This window comes from Penicillium antarcticum, assembly GCF_028974205.1.
Source record: "Penicillium antarcticum strain IBT 31339 chromosome Unknown utg000002l_segment0_segment0, whole genome shotgun sequence".
Taxonomy (NCBI): Eukaryota; Fungi; Ascomycota; class Eurotiomycetes; order Eurotiales; family Aspergillaceae; genus Penicillium; species Penicillium antarcticum.
The window spans coordinates 1,699,909-1,721,190 of NW_026695300.1; the positions used below are offsets into that span (position 1 = coordinate 1,699,909).

The 21,282-nt window shown below is 51.2% G+C and overlaps 9 protein-coding genes across 9 annotated transcripts; 6 read left to right on the forward strand and 3 right to left on the reverse strand.

The window, feature by feature from the left end:
* Nucleotides 1-722: 722 nt before the first annotated feature.
* Nucleotides 723-2,369, forward strand: hcsA (homocitrate synthase; the record flags this gene model as incomplete). Its single annotated transcript, XM_058459697.1, has 5 exons — nucleotides 723-796; nucleotides 847-1,079; nucleotides 1,148-1,228; nucleotides 1,282-1,349; nucleotides 1,403-2,369. Exons 1-5 carry the CDS (start codon nucleotides 736-738, stop codon nucleotides 2,367-2,369), a joined length of 1,410 nt encoding a protein of 469 aa, XP_058323229.1. The 5' UTR covers nucleotides 723-735.
* Nucleotides 2,370-2,922: 553 nt separating this feature from the next.
* N7508_001632 (sphinganine-1-phosphate aldolase DPL1) lies at nucleotides 2,923-4,830 on the forward strand (the record flags this gene model as incomplete). The annotated part of the gene is made up of 4 exons (XM_058459698.1): nucleotides 2,923-3,017; nucleotides 3,088-3,565; nucleotides 3,629-3,762; nucleotides 3,819-4,830. The coding sequence occupies 4 exons, from the start codon at nucleotides 2,923-2,925 to the stop codon at nucleotides 4,828-4,830; spliced, it is 1,719 nt and encodes a 572-aa protein (XP_058323230.1).
* An 815-nt stretch (nucleotides 4,831-5,645) lies between these two features.
* On the forward strand, nucleotides 5,646-6,386 carry N7508_001633 (B3/B4 domain-containing protein; the record flags this gene model as incomplete). The annotated part of the gene is made up of 1 exon (XM_058459699.1): nucleotides 5,646-6,386. The coding sequence occupies one exon, from the start codon at nucleotides 5,646-5,648 to the stop codon at nucleotides 6,384-6,386; it is 741 nt and encodes a 246-aa protein (XP_058323231.1).
* A 491-nt stretch (nucleotides 6,387-6,877) lies between these two features.
* Nucleotides 6,878-7,591, forward strand: N7508_001634 (aminoacyl-tRNA hydrolase PTH2; the record flags this gene model as incomplete). Its single annotated transcript, XM_058459700.1, has 2 exons — nucleotides 6,878-7,196; nucleotides 7,287-7,591. 2 exons carry the CDS (start codon nucleotides 6,878-6,880, stop codon nucleotides 7,589-7,591), a joined length of 624 nt encoding a protein of 207 aa, XP_058323232.1.
* A 746-nt stretch (nucleotides 7,592-8,337) lies between these two features.
* Nucleotides 8,338-10,341, forward strand: N7508_001635 (U4/U6-U5 snRNP complex subunit SNU66; the record flags this gene model as incomplete). Its single annotated transcript, XM_058459701.1, has 1 exon — nucleotides 8,338-10,341. One exon carries the CDS (start codon nucleotides 8,338-8,340, stop codon nucleotides 10,339-10,341), a length of 2,004 nt encoding a protein of 667 aa, XP_058323233.1.
* A 725-nt stretch (nucleotides 10,342-11,066) lies between these two features.
* N7508_001636 (uncharacterized protein) lies at nucleotides 11,067-12,661 on the forward strand (the record flags this gene model as incomplete). Its single annotated transcript, XM_058459702.1, has 6 exons — nucleotides 11,067-11,183; nucleotides 11,260-11,338; nucleotides 11,402-12,042; nucleotides 12,094-12,381; nucleotides 12,437-12,496; nucleotides 12,560-12,661. 6 exons carry the CDS (start codon nucleotides 11,067-11,069, stop codon nucleotides 12,659-12,661), a joined length of 1,287 nt encoding a protein of 428 aa, XP_058323234.1.
* A 624-nt stretch (nucleotides 12,662-13,285) lies between these two features.
* Nucleotides 13,286-15,689, reverse strand: N7508_001637 (RMD1 family protein; the record flags this gene model as incomplete). The annotated part of the gene is made up of 4 exons (XM_058459703.1): nucleotides 13,286-13,569; nucleotides 13,630-13,815; nucleotides 13,870-15,565; nucleotides 15,636-15,689. The coding sequence occupies 4 exons, from the start codon at nucleotides 15,687-15,689 to the stop codon at nucleotides 13,286-13,288; spliced, it is 2,220 nt and encodes a 739-aa protein (XP_058323235.1).
* Nucleotides 15,690-16,337: 648 nt separating this feature from the next.
* Nucleotides 16,338-18,392, reverse strand: N7508_001638 (uncharacterized protein; the record flags this gene model as incomplete). Its single annotated transcript, XM_058459704.1, has 1 exon — nucleotides 16,338-18,392. The coding sequence occupies one exon, from the start codon at nucleotides 18,390-18,392 to the stop codon at nucleotides 16,338-16,340; it is 2,055 nt and encodes a 684-aa protein (XP_058323236.1).
* A 1,019-nt stretch (nucleotides 18,393-19,411) lies between these two features.
* N7508_001639 (uncharacterized protein) lies at nucleotides 19,412-20,027 on the reverse strand (the record flags this gene model as incomplete). The annotated part of the gene is made up of 3 exons (XM_058459705.1): nucleotides 19,412-19,460; nucleotides 19,674-19,837; nucleotides 19,929-20,027. 3 exons carry the CDS (start codon nucleotides 20,025-20,027, stop codon nucleotides 19,412-19,414), a joined length of 312 nt encoding a protein of 103 aa, XP_058323237.1.
* Nucleotides 20,028-21,282: the final 1,255 nt, after the last annotated feature.

A 21,282-nucleotide genomic window follows, 5' to 3' on the forward strand; every position in this document is an offset into this window, starting at 1 on the left:
ATCTCTTCAATGTCTCCATAGAAGACTGTGCCATAGAAATGTTATCTCAGGATGAACCATTAAGCTGTTCCGCGTGTGAATAGCTGTTTCTCCACAATTCAAGCATGTGAGATTGTGAACACGATCTGTGTTGATCATAGGAGACCAAAAATGAGATGACATCAAGACTCTCTAGGCTCTAGGGCTACTTTGATGCTTGACCTATGTATCTTATCTTGCAGCGTAAGTGAAGAGACGACGATTATCAATATCGAGGGGCCGGTGACAGTCTATGGATGACTCAGACCCCACAGGTCCGATGTCGGGTATGAAGTGCAAATGTATACTGGCATGTCGCTTCTGCTTCCAAGAATACTGATGTATTTTTCTGGTATGTCGGCAAGGCAGAAAATGGTAATGATTACCATTTGAGTCATAAAAGCACCAAATGATATGGAAGTAGAGCATGCAACGGAGTAAAGTATCCTATGACATCGCTCGGTCTTCCCCACCCCCAGGCGAAATTTTTCAGTTTTTTGCCGCCGAGCGAGCGAATGCCGATTACTACGCAAATGGATATCACACCGCCCGCTATATTTGCCTATGACTCTTTCTTCCCTTTTTCCTTTCTAAAAAGATCATAAATAGCTTGCATCTGGATCATCTTTCATTAAGATCCATATTTCGTCCATTGCCTCACTCCCGAGTCCTGCTTCACCTCGATAACCCTCCATACTTCCCCACCATCTGCGCACAATGTGTCCTGGTGCCGACCCCGAGCCCAATGGGCAAACCAATGGCCAGGCTCTTGGCCCCAGTATGTCCACTGACGATTCATCCGGGAACTCACCACTAATTCACCTATAGATGGCGAGCACCCCGGTTTCACTGGCATTGAGACCCGCCAGAACCCCCACCCCTCTGCCTCCCGCAACCCTTACGGCCACAATGTTGGCGTCACCGATTTCCTGAGCAACGTTTCCCGCTTCCAGATCATTGAGTCTACTCTGCGTGAGGGTGAGCAGTTCGCCAACGCTTTCTTTGATACCGAGAAGAAGATAGAGATCGCCAGGGCCCTCGATGATTTCGGTGTGGACTACGTGAGTCAAAGCGGAAAATGAGATATGCACTGTGGATGATCAGAGGTTGACAGAGACTGCTATTATAGATTGAGCTCACCAGCCCTTGCGCTTCAGAGCAGTCCCGCGCTGACTGCGAGGCCATTTGCAAGCTCGGCTTGAAGGCGAAGGTATGATTGGCGGTGCCCAAGTCTTGTGAGAAGTGGTCTAACAAGTATAACAGATTCTCACTCATATTCGCTGCCACATGGATGATGCCCGTATCGCCGTCGAGACCGGTGTTGACGGAGTGTGAGTCAAATCGTATGCATTGTGTGGAATTTCTTTACTGATAATGTCTTTAGTGATGTCGTCATTGGCACTTCCTCCTACCTCCGTGAGCACTCTCACGGTAAGGATATGACCTACATTAAGAACGCCGCCATTGAAGTCATTGAGTTCGTTAAGTCCAAGGGCATTGAGATCCGTTTCTCCAGTGAGGACTCCTTCCGCTCCGACCTCGTTGACCTTCTGTCCATCTACTCCGCTGTTGACAAGGTTGGTGTGAACCGTGTTGGTATTGCCGACACTGTTGGCTGTGCTTCCCCCCGTCAGGTCTACGAGCTTGTTCGTGTCCTGCGTGGAGTTGTTGGCTGTGACATTGAGACTCACTTCCACAACGATACTGGCTGTGCCATTGCCAACGCCTACTGTGCTCTCGAGGCCGGTGCAACTCACATTGATACCTCCGTTCTCGGTATCGGTGAGCGTAACGGTATCACTCCTCTCGGTGGTCTGATGGCCCGTATGATGGTCGCCGACCCCGAGTACGTTAAGGGCAAGTACCGCCTTGAGAAGCTCAAGGACATTGAGGACCTCGTCGCCGAGGCTGTTGAGGTCAACATTCCCTTCAACAACTACATCACTGGTTTCTGTGCCTTCACCCACAAGGCCGGTATCCACGCCAAGGCTATCCTCAACAACCCTAGTACCTACGAGATCATCAACCCGGCCGACTTCGGCATGACCCGTTACGTCCACTTCGCCTCCCGTTTGACTGGCTGGAACGCCATCAAGTCGCGTGCCCAGCAGCTCAAGCTCGAGATGACCGACGCCAACTACAAGGAGTGCACCGCCAAGATCAAGGCTCTTGCTGACATTCGCCCCATTGCTGTCGATGACGCTGACAGCATCATCCGTGCTTACCACCGTAACCTGAAGTCCGGTGAGAACAAGCCCCTTCTCGACCTTTCCCCCGAGGAGCAGGCCGCCTTTGCCGCCAAGGAGAAGGAGCTTGAGGCTGAGGCTAAGACCGCCGGTGTTATCGGTTAAGTGTCTGGATGCAAGATTTCATTTTGCCCAGATTCCCCCTTTGCGCTTCATACCGCAATGGCTTATCCCAAGTCAGATGTGGTGGATCTTTGATGATTTCATGTTTTTTTATGTGTTTGGGACTTTTATTTTTTGGGTTTGATACGTCTTCCCCTTTTTGGAGACTCAAAAGAACGACTGGTGTTAGGAGAGAGTTCTCTCCATCTTGTATATAAGCGCACAATTCCATCCGTGACTTATTCTTCAATATCGGCAATGTTAGACAAGTAGGAGCCTGGACCAATTACGTCAGTCCAGGTAGAGTAGAGCGAAAATAATAATAGAGTACGGAGGTGGTATAAGTGATCTCAAATATAATCATATCGGCATATTAAAAAAATGAACGGATTTATTATGGAGTATAGATATTTAATAATGCTCAAATGCTCAAAGTACAAAGAGTCAGACGCTGAGCGCCTGCTTCATGTGGCAGCCGAGGCACGCTAGGCTTAACCAGTCACGTTCAATTGCAACCTCCCATCGCCACAACCTCATCCTTATTCCACCATCCCTAATGAGCTCGTCAATGTTACCGGTCGCTCTACAGAACAAGCTGGTCGGCTACGGTCGGGCGTCTAGCGCGCACCTATCGGCCCTCAATATCGACCTGTAAGACCCTGTTCCCCGCGGACTCCAAACCGGGGATGATCGCTGACGCATTTGCAATCGCACTCCATAGAATCCGCAACATAGTATTCATTCTCTTTATCTTTCGATATACGCGCAAGACCTTCTATTCCCTCCGCGGCTACGGCATCTTCGGCAGCATTCGCAATGTCTACATTTCGCTCCGCCTGTTCTTCTATGGTATCTTCCTGCGCATCCCCGGCGTCCGCGGCCAGGTCGATAAACAGGTGAAGGAGGCGATCACAAACCTCGAGACTAAGCTTGTCAACACCGGTCCCGATGTTGTCCGCTATCTTACTCTGCCCAAGGAGGGAATGACGCCAGAGCAGGTCCGCGCCGAACTTGATAAGTTGGCCGGCCTTGAGCATACTCGCTGGGAGGATGGCCGCGTTAGTGGTGCTGTTTACCATGGCGGTGAGGAGTTGTTGAAACTCCAGGCTGAGGCCTTTGGTCAATTTGGTGTCGCGAACCCGATCCATCCGGATGTGTTCCCTGGAGTTCGGAAGATGGAGGCTGAGGTTGTCTCTATGGTATTACTCCTCTGAATGGGTTTTACGTCATGGTCGTGGGACACAGTGCTAATGAGTATTTAGGTCTTGGCTCTCTTCAATGCTCCCTCGGATGGTGCTGGTGTGACTACGAGTGGTGGCACAGAATCTATTCTCATGGCTTGCCTGGCTGCCCGGCAAAAGGCCTTCTTGGAGCGCGGTGTTACGGAGCCTGAGATGTGAGGCCTCGCCCCATTATACTGCAGTAAGGAGTACAGCTAATCGATAATTGCAGGATTATCCCCGATACCGCCCACGCGGCCTTCATCAAGGCTTGCAATTACTTCAAGATTAAGCTGCACCGTGTCCCTTGCCCGGAGCCCGAGTTCAAGGTTGACATTAATGCCGTTCGCCGTCTGATTAACCCCAACACTGTCCTTCTCGTTGGCTCCGCACCTAACTTCCCCCATGGTATTGTCGATAATATCCCCGCTCTTTCCAAGCTGGCTACCAAGTACAAGATTCCCCTTCACGTCGACTGCTGTCTGGGATCCTTCGTTGTCGCACTTCTCAAGAAGGCCGGATTCCCTGAGCCCTACGAGGAGGACGGTGGCTTTGACTTCCGTCAGCCCGGCGTCACCAGTATTAGTGTCGACACCCACAAGTACGGCTTTGCACCCAAGGGTAACTCCGTTTTGATCTACCGTAACAAGTCCTACCGAAACAACCAGTACTTTATCTACCCCGACTGGTCTGGTGGTGTTTACGCTTCGCCCTCAGTGGCAGGCTCTCGTCCTGGTGCTCTCATTGCCGGCTGCTGGGCCAGTCTGATGAGCATTGGTGAAACCGGCTACATCAACAGCTGCACCGAGATCATCAACGCTGCCCGCAAGTTCGAAACATCTATCCGCACTGACTCAACCATCTCCCTGCACATGGAAGTCATCGGTAACCCAATCGTCAGCGTAGTCGCCTTCCGCAGCAAGAACGGCGCCATCGACATCTACGATATCGCCGACGACCTCTCCGCTAAGGGCTGGCATCTTAACGCCCTCCAGTCCCCAGCTGCCATCCACGTCGCCTTCACCATCCCGACCGCCAAGGCTGTGGACCAACTCATCGCCGACCTGTCCGAAGTCATCGGCAAGGAGCTCGAGAAGGCCGAGGAGCGCCGCGCCCAGGGCAAGGCCTACATCCTCAAGCGTGGTGACACATCCGCCCTGTACGGTGTGGCCGGCAGCATTCCTGACAAGAGCGTTGTCAGCCGTCTGGCAGAGGGCTTCTTGGATACTTTGTACAAAGCATAAGTCTTGAAATGCATCGCGCTTCTCCACTTTTCTTGTATTTTTTTTTAAACTCGGTTTCCTTGAAAACGTCTGTTGCTGATTTACTACCCTAGCTGTCCTTACCATTCCTGAGCTGGTATCGTGGTGTTATAATTATCCAGCCGTTTCAAATTGCACATATTCTTCAACTCTTAGCTCTAGTAATTCGAAGTAATGTATGTACCGTAAATTGCCTCTCAGCCGTCTGCTCCGAGGATTATTCACATGTTTCTTAAGTTTAGTTCATTTGTTGGCGACTTCGGTTGATCGAGTCGCTATGCTTTTCCATTTTGTGACTGGTAGTGCAGGACCGAAATCTTGAACTGGTAAGAAAAAATTAGTTGAGCCATATCTTATAATGATGATATTTCTTTTCCATGTTCCTATGTTCCTAGTCGCATCAGTCCTCTCCTCACAACATCTATATCCAGCGCCCTGGAGACCCACAAATTACTGTATTAGGAACTTGAAGGGAGTGTGGGTCAACATAGATGAAGATTTCGATCGTTAACCGAGTATATACTGCTTATTTTGTCTTATTTTCCAGGCAAAAATTTATGTAGGAATCTATTATAGTCTATTATCTGCTCGCCAATGGAAATTTTGAAGGGTCCAGCATTTCCTTCTCAAAGGTATATGTCCGGACTTGACCCACAGTCTACTATATCTATGAAGCCATCCTCCCTCAAATTTCGGACTCATCAAGTCCTTTTCACTCTTCCTCTCTCGCCTTAGAACTTAAAGACTACCAAAAACTATACAGCCAAGGTCCAACACTCCCTCTTGCAGTTCCAACCATGGGCGTGACACAAACCGCACAAAAGATGCTCGAAGCAGCACACATATCCCCCCAAATCTTCCAACTCCGCCCCGACTACCGTGCCCTCCTAATGGTAGTCGAAGGCATACCACCAGGAGCAAGTGACAGTCACAGCGAGGCCCTCCTCCGACAAGCCGAAACGAGCATCAAAGCCCAACTCTCCAAAACACCCGTGACAGAACTCCCCCACATATCCACCTGGCGCGAAGCCTACAAAGCCTTCGGCGCAAAGCCCAATAAAACCCGCAACAGCCTGGAAGCTCTGACCCGCCGCGCAGAGGGCGGCTTACCGCGCGTAAACCGATTAACAGATATCTACAATGCCATCTCTGTCAAGCATCAGATCCCACTAGGTGGCGAGGACCTGGATAAATACGATGGAACGCCGTTCCTGGTGCGTGCTACTGGCATGGAGGAATTCCAGACGTTTTCTAGTGGCGAGGCTTTGAGCGAGACTGCGGCGCCTGGGGAGCCGATTTGGTGTGATCAGACGGGTATCACTTGTCGACGGTGGAATTGGAGACAGGGACCTCGAACGGTGTTGACGGATGAGACGAGACGGGGTTTGTTTATTCTTGATGCTTTGAAGCCGCTTTCGGACCAGGATCTTGTTGCTGCGGCTGATGAGCTTGCTGGGCTTTTGAGGGGTTTGGATGATCAGGTGCAGACTTCTTATCGGATTATTTCTGGGGCTGAGATTGTTTCTGATGGTTCTTGATTTGGGATTTATAATGGCGTTTTGAAGGATCGGGCTACTTTGATATAGAGCATTGTTGGTTGATGTGCTTTGCATTTCGTTTGGTGATACAGAGGGAAAACTGGGGAGAAGAACAAGCTTTTTAGACATTATTGTGTATAGCTTTGAACTTGTTTGCTGAAACTTGAAAACATTACATAGGCTATTCATGGGACTAGCGTTATAGATGTGTTTCTTTTACCACTGCGAGATAGGGCTTCGAAAGCTGGTTGATGACAATGATTGGAGGCTCAAAAGAAATAATTTTAAAGAACGAATTGATCCAGCACATCTGTCGCCTGCCCAATCAATTATAATTTAGATAGATTTGAAAAACATCGTAGATCATTCTAACATTGTAGAATTGAAAGCGTGGCATACCATTGATATCAACTCCAGGGCGGTCGAGCTCCCATCCTGAAATTATTCCGTCAGCGAACGCCAACATTCCAACAACCACCCACCAAACTAAAATGGCTGCCCCTGTACCTCTCGATCGCCTGCCCCCAACGACGACTGCCTACGTGATCGCAACAGCCATCATCGCAGGTGTCACCGGCTACTTCATCGGCCAAGGCTCCTCGCTCAACCTCTTCAAAGAGAAGGAAGGCTGGCCAAACAGCTACAATGTGAAGGTCCACAGCCACTCCTCCGACGAAGAGGAAGAAGAATCCGAGGAAGGGAGTGACTCAGAAGACGAAGGCAATGGCGATGAACTCGCCAGCTTCAAGGACAGCACCGAGGAAGTGAAGCTTGTGCTAGTCGTCCGGATGGACCTGGGCATGACCAAGGGTATGTGATGCGCTCTCCGAAACGGCCTTTTACAGCCGTGCTACATGACTTGCGCTACAGATTGCTAAAGTCCTCATTCTTTCTTGACAGGCAAAATCGCCGCCCAATGCTCCCACGCTACCCTCGCCTGCTACAAATACTTCCTCGAATTCGCGCCTGACTCGGCCATCCTCCGGAGATGGGAGCGCGGCGGCCAGGCCAAGATCGCACTGCAGGTTAAGTCCGAGGAGGAGGTTCTCGTTATGCAGGCTCAGGCTATGAGCCTTGGACTTTGCGCGCGCGTTATCCAGGATGCGGGTCGCACTCAGATTGCTAGCGGTAGCAAGACCGTGTTGGGAATTCTAGGACCCAAAAGTGTTGTCGATGGCGTGACGGGACACTTGAAGCTTCTATAAACTACTTTGCCCTCCCTCGTCGTGTATAGGCGTTTTGCATAGGCAGTTATGATCATGACCTCAATGAAGAGCTTTTCTGTGGATCCCTTGCAGCAAGCGGGTACACACATGTACCGTAGCTTGAGCTCACGGTCTCGAGCGCTTCGCATTGAGCGAGCGTATCCCAAGTGGTAAAATCCGGACAGTTTCCTATAAAACAGAGACAATACCAAACATGACTACAGAATACACAGATTACTAGCTAAATAAGAGATGTTGGCTGGTCATGGTTATTCCCTAGCCTCAGCGGCCAACGGCCAATCGGCAAAGAGATTAGGAATATGACGCCGTCCGCAACCAAGCTATCAAGCCGAGCTCACCAGTGGGAGCTCAAGACCCGCATCACAAGGCGCAGACATTTAATCTGAGATCTGTCAACCGGAAACCGTAAGTGCCATCCACGCGAAAAATGATGGCTCCAATATCGTTGAACTGCCCAGCTCTCAACCATCACACAGACCCCCGAAGGAGTTCATGGACAGGAAAGCTGGACACAGATCCGTGTTTTGGTGAAGAAAAAAAAAAAAAAAGGAAGAGGGCGGGAGGGCTGATATTTATGGCCTAAGATTTTTTGACACGCTAGGCTGCTTTGGGACTAGTGTTATCAATCAGGTGATCTGGTATCAGGAAAGAGCGTGGTACTTGGGGCGACATCATTACTTTCTCCAGTCCTCACTTTGTTTTCTGCTCTCCTTTCAACCGTCAAAATGGCGGACGCTCTATCCATCGAGCAAAATAACAAGATCCGTGTCGCCTTGGGTCTTAAGCCACTCCCTGTCCCCGGCGCCGGACCTGAATTCAAAGAAGATGACAGCTCCTCCGGCGAGGAGGAAGAGCCCGCGAGCACAGTCGAGACGCGACAGGCAGCAGGATACGACAACTGGAAGAAACTTCAAGATGACTTCGAAGCGAAACGGAAGCGCGAAGAAAAGAACGCCGCCATTAAGCGTGCGCGCGATATCGCCCAGCGGAATCTCAAGCTCGAAGGATCTACACTAGGAGAAGCGAATGGCGACGAACTCGATACAAAGGCTTGGTTGATGCAATCTAAGAAGCGCTCGAAGAAGATCGAAAAGGAACGCGCTCGCAAACTTGCTGAGGAACTTGAAGAGCGGGAACGCGCCGCGGCCGCTGAGTACACTGCAGCCGATCTCGCTGGAATCAAAGTTGGACACTCCGCCGGTGATTTCGATGGTGGCGAAGATCACATTTTGACGTTGAAGGACGCTGCGGTGGATGATGACGAGGAGGGCGATGAGCTCCAGGATGTCAACCTGGTCGAAAAAGAGAAGACGGAGGAGAAGCTGGAGCTTAAGAAGAAAAAGCCCGTTTACGATCCCACAGCCGAAAACCAAGGCATTCTTTCACAATACGACGAGGAGATTGATGGCAAGAAGCGCAAGCGATTTACACTCGATGCTCAAGGCTCGACGGAGGAGGAACGAGAAGCAAAGCGTCAGGAGGTTTCTGATCGCTTGAAGAAGAACGTTATCAGCCTCGAATTTGAGCCTGAAGTACCATCATCCGATTACATGGATATCAGCGAGGTCAAAATTAAGAAGCCGAAGAAGAAGAAGGCCAAGGCGACGAAACAGAGAGCCGTCATGGACTACGATGATAATGTCCCATCGGAGTCAGCAGCACAGGGTCCGGCAATGGATATTGATTCCAAGGGTGGGATTCCAGTTGCTGGCCCCCGCAAAACCGCCAACCAAGATGTCTCTTTCGTCGATGATGACGACCTCCAAGCTTCTCTTGCCTTGCAACGACGAGCAGCATTCAAGAAGCGCAAGAAGATCAGCCCAGAGGAACTGGCCCGACAACTTCGAGAAGACGAAGAACAGACTCCAATGGAGGTAGAAAACGAAGATGAGGAAGGACCAGGCCTCGTTATCGACGAGACCTCCGAGTTTGTGTCGAATCTACAAAAGCCTACGCTTCCCGAACGGGACGAGAGACATGCATCCACCCCCGCCGCGGAGAAATCCGCGGAACCACAGCCGGAGCCCGAGACAGACGGCGTGGAAGTGGATATGGACCGTTATGCCCACATTGAAGACGAAGAAGAGCTGGCAGCACAAATCAAGCGCGACGAACAAACCAAGGCTGAACCACAACAACAGCTCACCGGCACCGGATTGGAAGAGGAGTCTACTCTGGATACGGGTCTGGCTGCTACCTTGTCGATGTTGAAATCACGCGGCCTGGTGAAAGAAAGCAACAGCAGCAGTCAAAATGCGCTCATGCGCGACCGCCAACGCTTCTTGCAGGAAAAGAACAACCGTGAGTCCGAAGCCGAGAGACGTGCCCGTCAACAGCGTGAGCGAGACCGTGCCTCTGGTAAGCTGGACCGCATGTCAGCCCGTGAGCGCGATGAGTACGCACAGTTGGAGAACAAGCACCGTGACCAGCAAGAGGCGCGACATACCGCCGAGGCATTTAACAAGGAGTACAAACCCGATGTCCAGCTTCGCTACGTGGATGAATTCGGTCGCAACATGAACCAGAAGGAGGCGTTCAAGCAACTCAGTCACCAATTCCACGGCAAGGGCAGTGGCAAGATGAAGACCGAGAAGCGCTTGAAGAAGATTGACGAAGAGAAGAAGCGCGAGGCCATGAGTACCCTGGACAGTAGCCAACACACCGGTATGAACAACGCTGTGGGAACTGCTGCGCGCAAGAACCGCCAAGCTGGAGTGCGCTTGGGTTGAAGCCTTTAATGTACCTCTGTATAGAGTCAAGCTACTACGATATCCCAAAGGAAAAGTTCCACCTTAGCTGTTTCTGTCATGCCCTACCGAAATTAGCGTAATAAGATTCGATCTCTCCGTGTGGGGGAGAATTGCGGGAATTCCCACTGAAATGAACCGGGGGTTAGTATTCGCTAGTGAACACCGAGCAAGGGGCATCTCTCCGAAAACAGCTACGTACGTGGCAGACAAATGTACCCCGACTGTATGAGGGGAAGTGTGGAGATTCTCAATCAGTTCACCGGGCATTCGAATTCCCGAATGGCGAAATGATGGGCTGATGTGAAGTCGATAGTTATGTCTGGAGTAACATGTATGGGTTAGGGTATAGCCCGCTGAGGAGTACAATTGAGCCATTTTTATAATTTTAATTTCACTGTAAGAATCAGTGTAATAATGCAATGGTGTAGTTCTACAATACTGACACTAAGTATAGCTGTAGTAATAGCTACATTATATTCTATTTACCCGTCTTTTGTCGCATTTCTCGGGGTCTTGTACCTGGTACTTGTGCCGCGGCAGGGCAACATACCATAGGGCAGGTACCCGGTACCGTCATCACATGAGTCAGGCAAAAACATCGGGACTACGTCTCCGATCCTTTAATATTCCTCTCCTCCCGGTTTCTTCCTTTCCCCTTCCCATTCTTAGAGGTACTGCCTTTTTTGATTTTTCCTGCCATCATCATGCTCTCCACTCTTAGAGTTGCCAGCCGCTCGGCTGCTCCCCAGGCCAACCAGCGCATCGTCGTCCTCGGAGCTAGACAGGCCTCGGCCTGGGCTAACGTTCCCCAGGGTCCCCCTGTAAGCTTTGATTTGGAGCTTGCCATCATCGCGATGATGGGTTAAAGGGCCTCTTCTGACTTAATTGGGTCAATAGGATGCTATTCTCGGTATTACCGAAGCTTTCAAGGCCGACTCCTTCAAGGAGAAGATCAACCTAGGTGTTGGTGCTTACCGTACGTCTCGACTTCCATCACCAACAGCCTTCGCGCAATCGATAGCTAACAATTGAATGTCAGGTGATGACAAGGGCAAGCCCTACGTCCTGCCTTCCGTCCGCGCTGCCGAGGACAAGGTCGTGGCATCCCGCCTCGACAAAGAGTACGCTGGCATCACCGGTATCCCCGCCTTCACCAGCGCCGCTGCTGAGCTCGCCTACGGCGCCGACTCCTCTGCCATCAAGGATGACCGCCTCGTCATCACCCAGACTATCTCCGGAACCGGTGCCCTCCGTATCGGCGGATCTTTCCTGAAGCGCTTCTACCCCGGCGCAAAGAAGATCTACCTCCCCACCCCCAGCTGGGCCAACCACAAGGCTGTCTTCACCGATGCTGGTCTCGAGGTTGCCAACTACAGTTACTACAACAAGGACACCATCGGTCTTGACTTTGACGGTCTGATCGCCGATATCAAGAACGCCCCCGAGAGCAGCATCATCCTGCTCCACGCTTGCGCCCACAACCCTACCGGTGTTGACCCTACTGAGGCTCACTGGCGCCAGATCAGCGATGTCATGAAGGAGAAGGGCCACTTCGCCTTCTTCGACATGGCCTACCAGGGCTTCGCCAGTGGTAACGCTGACAAGGATGCCTTCGCTCCTCGTCACTTTGTCAAGGAGGGCCACAACATTGCTCTGTGCCAGTCATTCGCCAAGAACATGGTGAGTTCCAGTAACACTTCAGATGAAAGAAAAAACAGCTAACAGATATAGGGTCTGTACGGTGAGCGTGTCGGTGCCTTCTCCCTCGTCTGCGAGAACACCGAGGAGAAGAAGCGCGTTGAGTCTCAGATCAAGATTCTCATCCGTCCCCAATATTCCAACCCTCCCATCCACGGCGCCCGTGTCGCCTCCACCATCATGAACGACCCTGCCCTCAACCAGCAGTGGCTCGGTGAGGTCAAGGGCATGGCTGACCGCATCATTGAGATGCGGTCTCTCCTCCGCACCAACCTCGAGAAGCTCGGCAGCAAGCACGACTGGTCCCACATCACCAGCCAGGTAAGATACAGCAACCATGTCCATATAGAGTCTAGTATTTAACAAAGACCCTCAGATCGGCATGTTCGCCTACACCGGCCTGAAGCCCGAGCAGATGGACGCCCTCGCCAAGGAGGTAAGCATATTCCCATAATCCACCATAAATCCAAACAAGAACAATTCCTAACACAACATACAGCACTCCGTCTACGCCACCAAGGACGGCCGTATCTCCGTCGCTGGTATCACCTCCGGCAACGTCGGCAGACTCGCCGAGTCCATCTTCAAGATCACCGGTTAAATTACTTTTTTCCTTCAAAGAGAGAAAAGCATAACCGGATACACGAAGAAAAATCGAGGGATAGATACGATAAAACGAACGTAGCGGGGTTGTAACAAAATGGGTTTCCTTGGTCATTCTCAGTCTTCCCGTGACATGGATTGACTAACTGGATTCCGGGCCCTTTGTACTGATATCTAATGTCTCTGTGTTTCATATTTAGCATTGTCCGTTATAACGGGGATTTTGGATTCTTTCATACTGTTATCTTGGTTACGGTAGATTGGTATGCTGTAGATGGATGTCGAGGTATTGTTGTAGGAGTGAGTCTGTAAGTAAGATATTCAAAGTGATAATTCACAGATGAGATATCAATGGAGTATGTATTAGCCTGGCAGTTTGATAATATGCAACCGTAGTAAGAATAAGAAACAAGGCCAAATCAAGTCAGATGAATCCAGTCCAATCCAACCCAATGCTAACCCTGAAAGAGTGAGAACACCAACACACGCCAAATAATGGAAACCCTGAAACTCTTTTGTGCTCATATCTCACGATTCACAGCTGCAACCTAAAGTTCAACTTCAGCCTCAACCTCAACCTTAACTCTCAACCTTCAAGGATGATCCAGTCAACAAATCCAAATCAAAGCCCCATCATCCCACTTACACCCCCCTGCCCAACCCCAGCTCCAGTTCCAGCGCCCAAAGAAGGACAAACACAGCCAGCAGGCATATTAGCCGGATACCACCCCTCAACCGGAGAAGGAACAGACCGTCCCCGTCCCATAGCACGGACGATAATACTAACAGGCGTACCGACAACGCCTTCACCCTCGCGCGCATGTAACAGACCGAAGCGGAGGAAGACTTCGGCCATAGTGACGATGATGGAGATTATGATTAGAACGATGATAATCCATGTTTGGTCTGTTTGTAATTTATTAGTATTGGATGTGATGGTTTGATGAGGTTGAGGTGGAGGCATACGAGAAGTGCGGTTATCAGCTATTGAGTCTGACAGAATCTCAGCAAGATCTAAGAAGACGCGGCATCGTTCGTTGAGGACTTGGATTCGGGGTTTGATTTCGAGATATTCGCGTACGGCGATGTAGAGGGGGTAGAGGGTTGGTTCGCTTTCCCAGAAGAAGTTTGGGACGTCGAGCATGTTTGATGCTGGGATTTGATCATTAGTAAATACTCAATACTGGGGGTTAGAGGGCAACATACAAAGATTGACTTCCACACGACTCTTGAAGAGTCGGCCTAGGATTCGGAAGACTTCTTCGCGTTTCATGCCTAGTTGGCCGGTCACGGCGAGTCGTCTTGGGACGTCCTTTGCATCATCCATTTGGCGGGCCATGACTTCTTCGAAGAAGCATAGCTTTGTGCTTTGGGATATGCCGTGACTGATTGCAAGCTTGATCATGTGGTCACCACTGCGAAGGGTGATCATGTCATTGTAGACACGGGGACGGAGGATCTCGGTTGAGTATTCGAAGTGGAATTCCTCTGTTTCGAAATCTTCTTCGTCGAGCGGCATTGTCGCCAGTGGGATGGGGATGCCTGTTGCAGAGGATGTAGCGAAAGCCAGATCGGCGAGGAGATCTTTTTCTTGGCGTTCTGTGAAGTTCCAGAAGACGACGACGCCGTAGCTGAAGACGAACATCTCAGCGACGTTGTACAGTGTGCGGGCTGGGGCTTGGGGTGTTGATGGCGCGGATGTTGCATGGAGTGGTGGGGAGGGACGATCTCGGAGTAAAGCATGGCTGTCATCGGTACTGTGTCGACGACGGCGGAGGGCAGGTTCAGGGGATGGCGGCCGGTTCTCCTCTGTACCATTGGACTGTGGGATATGCTGCAGCCCTTCTATACTCTCACTAGAGCTGGCAGCATGCTCATGCTCGTCCGGAAGGCGATGCGCCTCCTCAGTAATCCGAGTCAGGAACTCCTCCGGATGCTCGTCACGAGAAGTATGATCGTCCAACTCCCTCGGTGAAGCCTCATAATGATGCTCCTGATCAGGACGATTCCGCCCACCGACAGAATGCTCCTCGGCCTCGACGCCGAAATCATCATGATGATCGCGAAGCTCATTGCGTTCAATCTCCTCATCCAGCAAGGACTTCCCACCAGGATACTTCAAGACAGGACTACTCCGCAATCGATAACCCTCATGACCAGGCAAAAGCGGCAAATGATAAGCCGTATAAAGACAATCATCATAAAGCTTCGTCCGTCCACCATGAGTCTCCTTAACAAAAGAAGCAAGCGAGCCCATCTTATATGCCTGAGCGGTACAATAAGCCGTAACACGCGCCAGCTTCTCCGTCCGACGCGCCTTCGGCAGCCGCTCCGCATAACTCTTCGCCCGCTCCGGCGCAACACGCCGTTTCCGTAGGATCTCCTCCTCAGCAAGCAACGGCGCAAGATCATTATCGACACCGAAGTCGCCACCGAGCCGCTTTTGCACTAGCAATTGATGCCGAACCATTTCGGGATCAATATTTTTCTCGCGGGCAATACGGACAACGACCTCCTCGTCCACGAGGTCCGCGTTGTCACCCTCATCAGCCTCGTCGTCGTCAATTTCATCTTCCTCCAGCTCACCAGTGTCGGGCAGGAGGACAAGCTTCTCGCTGACTTTTGTTGTTCGGGGTGGAAGACGCGGCTGGGCAGCTAATCGGCCTGCTTTGCCCGCTGCTGAAGCTACGGCGCTGGAACTGCTGCTTCCTGAGCTGCCGATTAGACCGCCAGCGGCAGATGCGAGACGTCTGGATCTTGACGTTGGTGGTGGGCCACGTTGCTGCATTGAGGGAACATCCGAAGCATATTGAAGGACATTGTCTACGGTAATGAAGCGGGTTGCGGGGGAGCGCCGGCGCCGGGGTGTTGAAGGCGGTTGCTGGTCACGGGAATCTGTAACCTGGTAGTTGGATCATGTGTTAGTAGAGCTTGTATCAATTGGTAGTACGGGGGTGTTGGGAGTATCATACCAAGACGGTCGGGCTGCGCTGGGAAGTCCCCCGTCCTCGGGCCGGGGGCGTCATTGTTAAATAAGCTCTGAGAGTGCGCTCTTGGGTAATCTGATGACAACAAGAATTGTTTTGAGGTGAAAATCACCAGACTGGGGTAGAAATTGGCCGTGGGTGCAACCTGCAATGTATGATGCTCCGAACCAGCAAGTTCGAATGTCTGCAAGGCTATTCCTAATATGGAATAGCGTGGTAAGTATCAAATGACGTGAAACAATCATGTGATTCTGCTTACTGAGCAGTCCCGTCCCGTGATCCTGCCACGTGCGAGGAAAGCCAATCAGAACTGATGCCGGTGGCCCATTAGGCTGAAGTGGGACTAGTTGGGCGATCTGGGGTAACATGAAGATCAATAGGCAAACTACGTGAGCTTATGAGAGAAGAGTCAGATAATGATGATGTTTTTATTTGCTTATTTGTTAACAGGGTCTAGCCCCAATATGTTTGTGTACTGTGGAACTAGTCCAGGAAATATGAAAAGGAAATCATAAAGATGCGAAAATAAGGCATGCGATAGGGGGGATAAGATGCAATATGAAATATAAGAAGTAAAGAAAGGAAAAAGAGCAAATGACAAATCATGCGCCGGGTAAGCTGTCGGTTCATTCGAGGACAACCATGCAGAATGGTTATGCAGATGGGATAGATGGGATCAAATCAAGATCAAGGGCGGAGACCGTCATGTAGCTGCCGATCTTCATCCCAAATCTCTTTTTTCATGCGACGCAAGCGATTATGCTGACGTTGCAGACGCTCCAGGTCAGCTGGCGCGGGGTCGGCAAGGGCCGCTAGTGAGTCATGCAAGGAGCGATACTTGGTGTAGTACTGCTTGAACATCTGGGATTTCTCGCGTAGCTGCTGACGCAGAAGCTCGTAGCTCATAGGTGGAGATGCGCTGCCGGTGCTGCCACCACTTGATGGGCTGGCTGCGCGACGACGCTTGGCTTCCAGGTCTCCGGTGGGACGTCCGGCAGTAGCGCGCGGAGCGGACAGTCGGTCAGACTCCGCCTTGCGTTTCAAGGGATTGGCGGCTGGCACATTTTTGACACCGTTGGTCTGAGCAGACTTGGTGGCGACAGGAGCAGGACGAGCGACCTTGTTGCGAGACTGGGCAATCAGAGGCGAAGATGAGGAGGATCCGGAGGAGGACTGGTTTTGGCTGTCGGAGCGGTTGCGGCCAGTAGTATCAGATGCATTAGCAGGGGGAGATGATCCGAGAGGAGACGGCTTTTGGGGTGAGGTGGAAGGACGAGATGGAGGGCGCTTGGAAGCTGCAGCTGCAACCTGAGTGGCTGACTTGGTTGGCTCAAGCTTGGGTTTCGGAGCCTCGGTCTTGGGGGTCTCGGCCTTCGGGACCTTGGAAGCAGCTGGAGTCTCGGCAGCACGAGGCCTCGGTGCGGGCTTGGGAGGGGGCTTCGTGGCGGAGGGGGTTCGCTGATGTCCCTGCGGCTTCTTGGGGGCGGAAGCGGGAGCATCAGACATGGCCACATCCTCATCATCGTCATCAGAGCTGTTGACAAACTCGGCAGACTTTATCTTGCTGTCAACCTTGGCGGCAGGCTTCGCAACGGTCTTCTTGGTCACACGACCAGTGAGGGTAGTGTTGTTGGCTGCCTTAGCCTTGGGCCGCTTGTCCGCGGACCGGGGCTTCTGGGTCGCAGCTGCTTTTGCGGGCTCCTTCTTCTCGGCCTTGGAAGGGTCCTTCTTGTCTGGTTTGGGTGTCTCCGCCTTGGTAGGAGCGGTCCGGAGCTTTAGACGAGAAAGGCAGGTGCCCTTTCCGCGTTCGTCCTTGGGCAAAATCATCTGCCAGGCGGGATCACTCCGCTCGAGGCGCATGCGATCGAAGGCGCCAATGCAGTTGTCAATGGCAGCTTTGCGGTCGTCCTCACTAGGAAACCTGAAGTCCCAAACGTCGAGATCCTTGTAAAGCTTGTCTCTGAGATGGTACTTGTTCGTGTCAATGCGGTGCTGGAGACCGTACTTTTCGGCGAGAACGGTGCAGTCTTCGGGGTGGGAGCGAGTTGTCTGAGCGAGATAGCGGATTGAAACAGCCCGAATAGCCAGGATATGGATCAAAGGCTTCTTGAGAGCAGCCAGCCTTGGGTTATCCTTGGCTTGCGACATCGGAGCTGAGGTAGGAGCCATTGCAAGTGAGGGTGATTTGGGAGGGAAGGTGGGACTGGCAGAAGCCGAAGAGCGGGCAGCTTTGAGGAATCGATCTTTCTCCAGCTCGACTTTGCTGGTTGGAGCTTTGAGGCCTGACTTGGAACCCCGAAACCCTTTCAGCTCATCAGGGTGAGAGATAATGTGCGTCTTTTTTGACTCCTTTCCTCGCTCAAATGCATTCAGACTTTCCTCCAGATTGGCTAGGGCCTGGTCCGTAGCCGCCGTAGCACTTTTCGCCTTTTCCACCTCCAGACTATGGCTCAAGAGGCCCGTGAAGTACAAGGTTTGTTTATCGTCGGAGCTTTGGTAGATCTCGGATCGGTGGGTTTCGGGATACGCATGGAAGGATTGGGATTTGCCCCCATAGTGAATTGAAGGGTGCTTTCCTAGGCGGACTCGGACCGGTTGATCCTTCCGGAGGCTCTGAATCAGATCATCGAGGGTGCTCTGCACCAGGTTTAGCCGCAAGATCTGACTCGGCTTGGAAGGATCTCCGGACTGGTCTCCTTGACGGAGAGCCAGTCCAGATTGTGGGATCTCTAGAGTAGACATGAGGTCAAGAGGAAGGGAGACGTCGAGGTGAGCAGGGTCGGATGGCAGCGTGAGAGCTGCAGGTCAGGCGGCCAACTGCACGGAGAGAGGCACAACCATACGCCATAAGATCAAGGAGTGAATGGAATAGGATAGTATGCTATGTAGTGTGAGCAATGCAAGAGAGAGTGTGAGAAAGGAAAGAAGAGAGGGAGTCAAGGCGAAGCGGAGAGTGGGGAGAGCTGACGGATGGTAAAATTACAGGGGCCCGTTATATTACACGCTAGATACATCTTTTCTTCTGTTGAATCTTTTTCACTGTGTACATAGTAGCATGCTCTAGTGACTATCGGGGGAGGGAGGTAGTACGTAGCAACTACATTGCCGTCTACTCAACTTCTCCTTCTTTTCTTTCTGCTTTGTCTACTTTGATTCTCATTCTACTCTCTACTCTCTCGGAACAATACCGGATACCGTGAGGAGAAACCCCGAGTCCAGACTTTACGGGTGTGTCCGGGCATTTCTTTATTACTTCTTGATTACTTCTTGATTACTTTCCATATTACTTATTACTTATTCACGTCTGTTTACCCTACACTTTCGTCACCCAGGTACTTACTTCCCCTACTCAAATGAGCTGAAACACTCGAAACTGGTTCTCGACATACCAACTCCCTCGGACCTTTTCTCTCCCAAGAATGCCAGCCAGCCTTTGCCCCTCGTAAGTGTAACAGTGGACCTCCGGACTCTTACTCCTTTTAGGTCTCGGGCAGGTAATATCGCCTAACGTATGCTAGTCAGAAAAAAAGACACCCATTCCCCGAAACGATTGGACTATTGGCTCTGGTTTCACAGGTCTGGTATTACCAGTCTCGAGTCTCGATCCGATCAGATGCACATTCCTACTGGATGACGCTGTGGCAAACACCTACAGAAAAGCGAAGTAACAAGGCGAAGAGGCGTGGATCCCCTTGCGGTGAAGTCTGAGACAAGGGGAAATAGCCCTGCATCCTTGCTCAATCCTGATCGGCATGCAATTGTTAAAGGGCCCCATGTCCCTGATCCTGCATGGGGTCCGACTTCTGGATTCTGGATTCTGTTCTGCCCGGGAAACATCTTACCATTTCCCATCTTACCCTTACCCTTACCCTTACCCTTTTCCCATACACGAACAGTGATTCCAAATCGGCACCTAAAAACAATAATCTCCGTACTCACCAAACCAGCTACTCCGTTCCTGTCTATTTTCAGTCCGCTCCACTCCGAAATGGCCCCATCCGTGCCAAAAGCATCCACCCGTACCTTGTTAGGTATTCTGCGCCGCAGCCGCAGCACTCGCCACTCCTGGCCAAAGCAACTATATCGCCATAGCCGCAGTGATCGACATCGACCAACTCAACACAAAGAATACGACAGCAATCACGACAACCGCCTTCGATCGTGTCACTCTCGACGCGTCCAGTTAGCTATATCGAGAATGTGATTGCTAGGTCACCTCGGGTACATACCCGAAGGTCACGAGATGGAATCACTTACTTTAACTGTACATGTACTCACCCGCAGCCGAGGCGCAAGGCTACGTACATCACGGAAAACAGTGCTGTCGTTTCTGCGCCACTCAGATCGAAGTCCCAAGTCGGGCTTGTCAAGCCTCATCAGGCCCCCCTAGTCTAGGGCGTCCACTGAAGATGTCAAGGTCCCTGGTTCTCCTGATAGCGTGCTTTAATTTAGCAGCCTCCAAGGATCAACAGTACAGCACCGGATCAAAAAACCCGCTTTGTCCTCATACTTTGTACCGTAGGGATAGGAAATAGAACTCAAAATCCCTAGATGGCAATACAATGTACTACCGGATACGCATATTAAACCTCTCGGCTCCACCGACCGATGTCCTCGCCCATTCCCCTCACGCTTACGCTTCCCAATCTCACTACGGCCGCCTGGAACAAATCCCATCCATACAGGTACTCCCATAACAACCAGCATCATCCACACCACAAGGTCCATTATCAATCTGTCGATCGGCATCTTGTTCCGGCGCAGTTTTCCGAGCAACAGATTGGTCCTGAGCCGTGGTTGTATGCATTCATGGAGTTGAATAAGTTCAATATGTCCGATGCTTGGATTGGGTTTCATATGTTTGTGCTGGGCAGGATGCATCTGGGGGTTGTTAGTTGGGTTTTTGGTTTGGGGGTGGCGACATATTGCTTAGGGTGAAGAGATACCTCTTGGCTTCTCTACTCCTGTAGTGATTTTCCACTTGCGATACAAGAAAGTCTTTTTACAAGTAGGTAGAGAAACTCCTCGGTGGTTGACAAAGTGGACGCGCAAGCTGCCTTCGGCACATTCAGAGCAAGACACAACTCCTAACAGCATGGGATCTCAATAGTATGTACAATCCGATGCCCATGTACGAGGATACATAAAATCACCAAAAGTCGATGTCTATCTCTACCGGTTCTTGCCCTTACCCCGGATTTACAGTCTGAACCGCGGTCTGTGTTTCCGCCGCCACATGAATACGAGGTCTACACGAGATAGGATCCACGCAGAACAAATTCCAATTGGTGCTGTTTAAGACAGCAGAGAACGTAAATCCTTCATGCGGTATGTCTTTCATTCTGATATAGTAAATCAGTCATGAGCCCTGACCTATGACAATATTATCCTAGGGAGCATGACCATCCGGCTATTCAAACAACAAGACACAACGAGTTCTCTTCGTTCCGCTCTGTGGCAAAGAACAGCCCAAACACGGGGCTGAAAACAGGTACCAGATTGAATCTATCTACGAACCAATCTTGTGACTACAGGCCAATCATTCGATATGATCGCTCCATCCCACATCATGTCCAGAAACAACAACCCCCATCCCCAAAGAACCTGTAGCAGCTGACCTATACCAAATCTA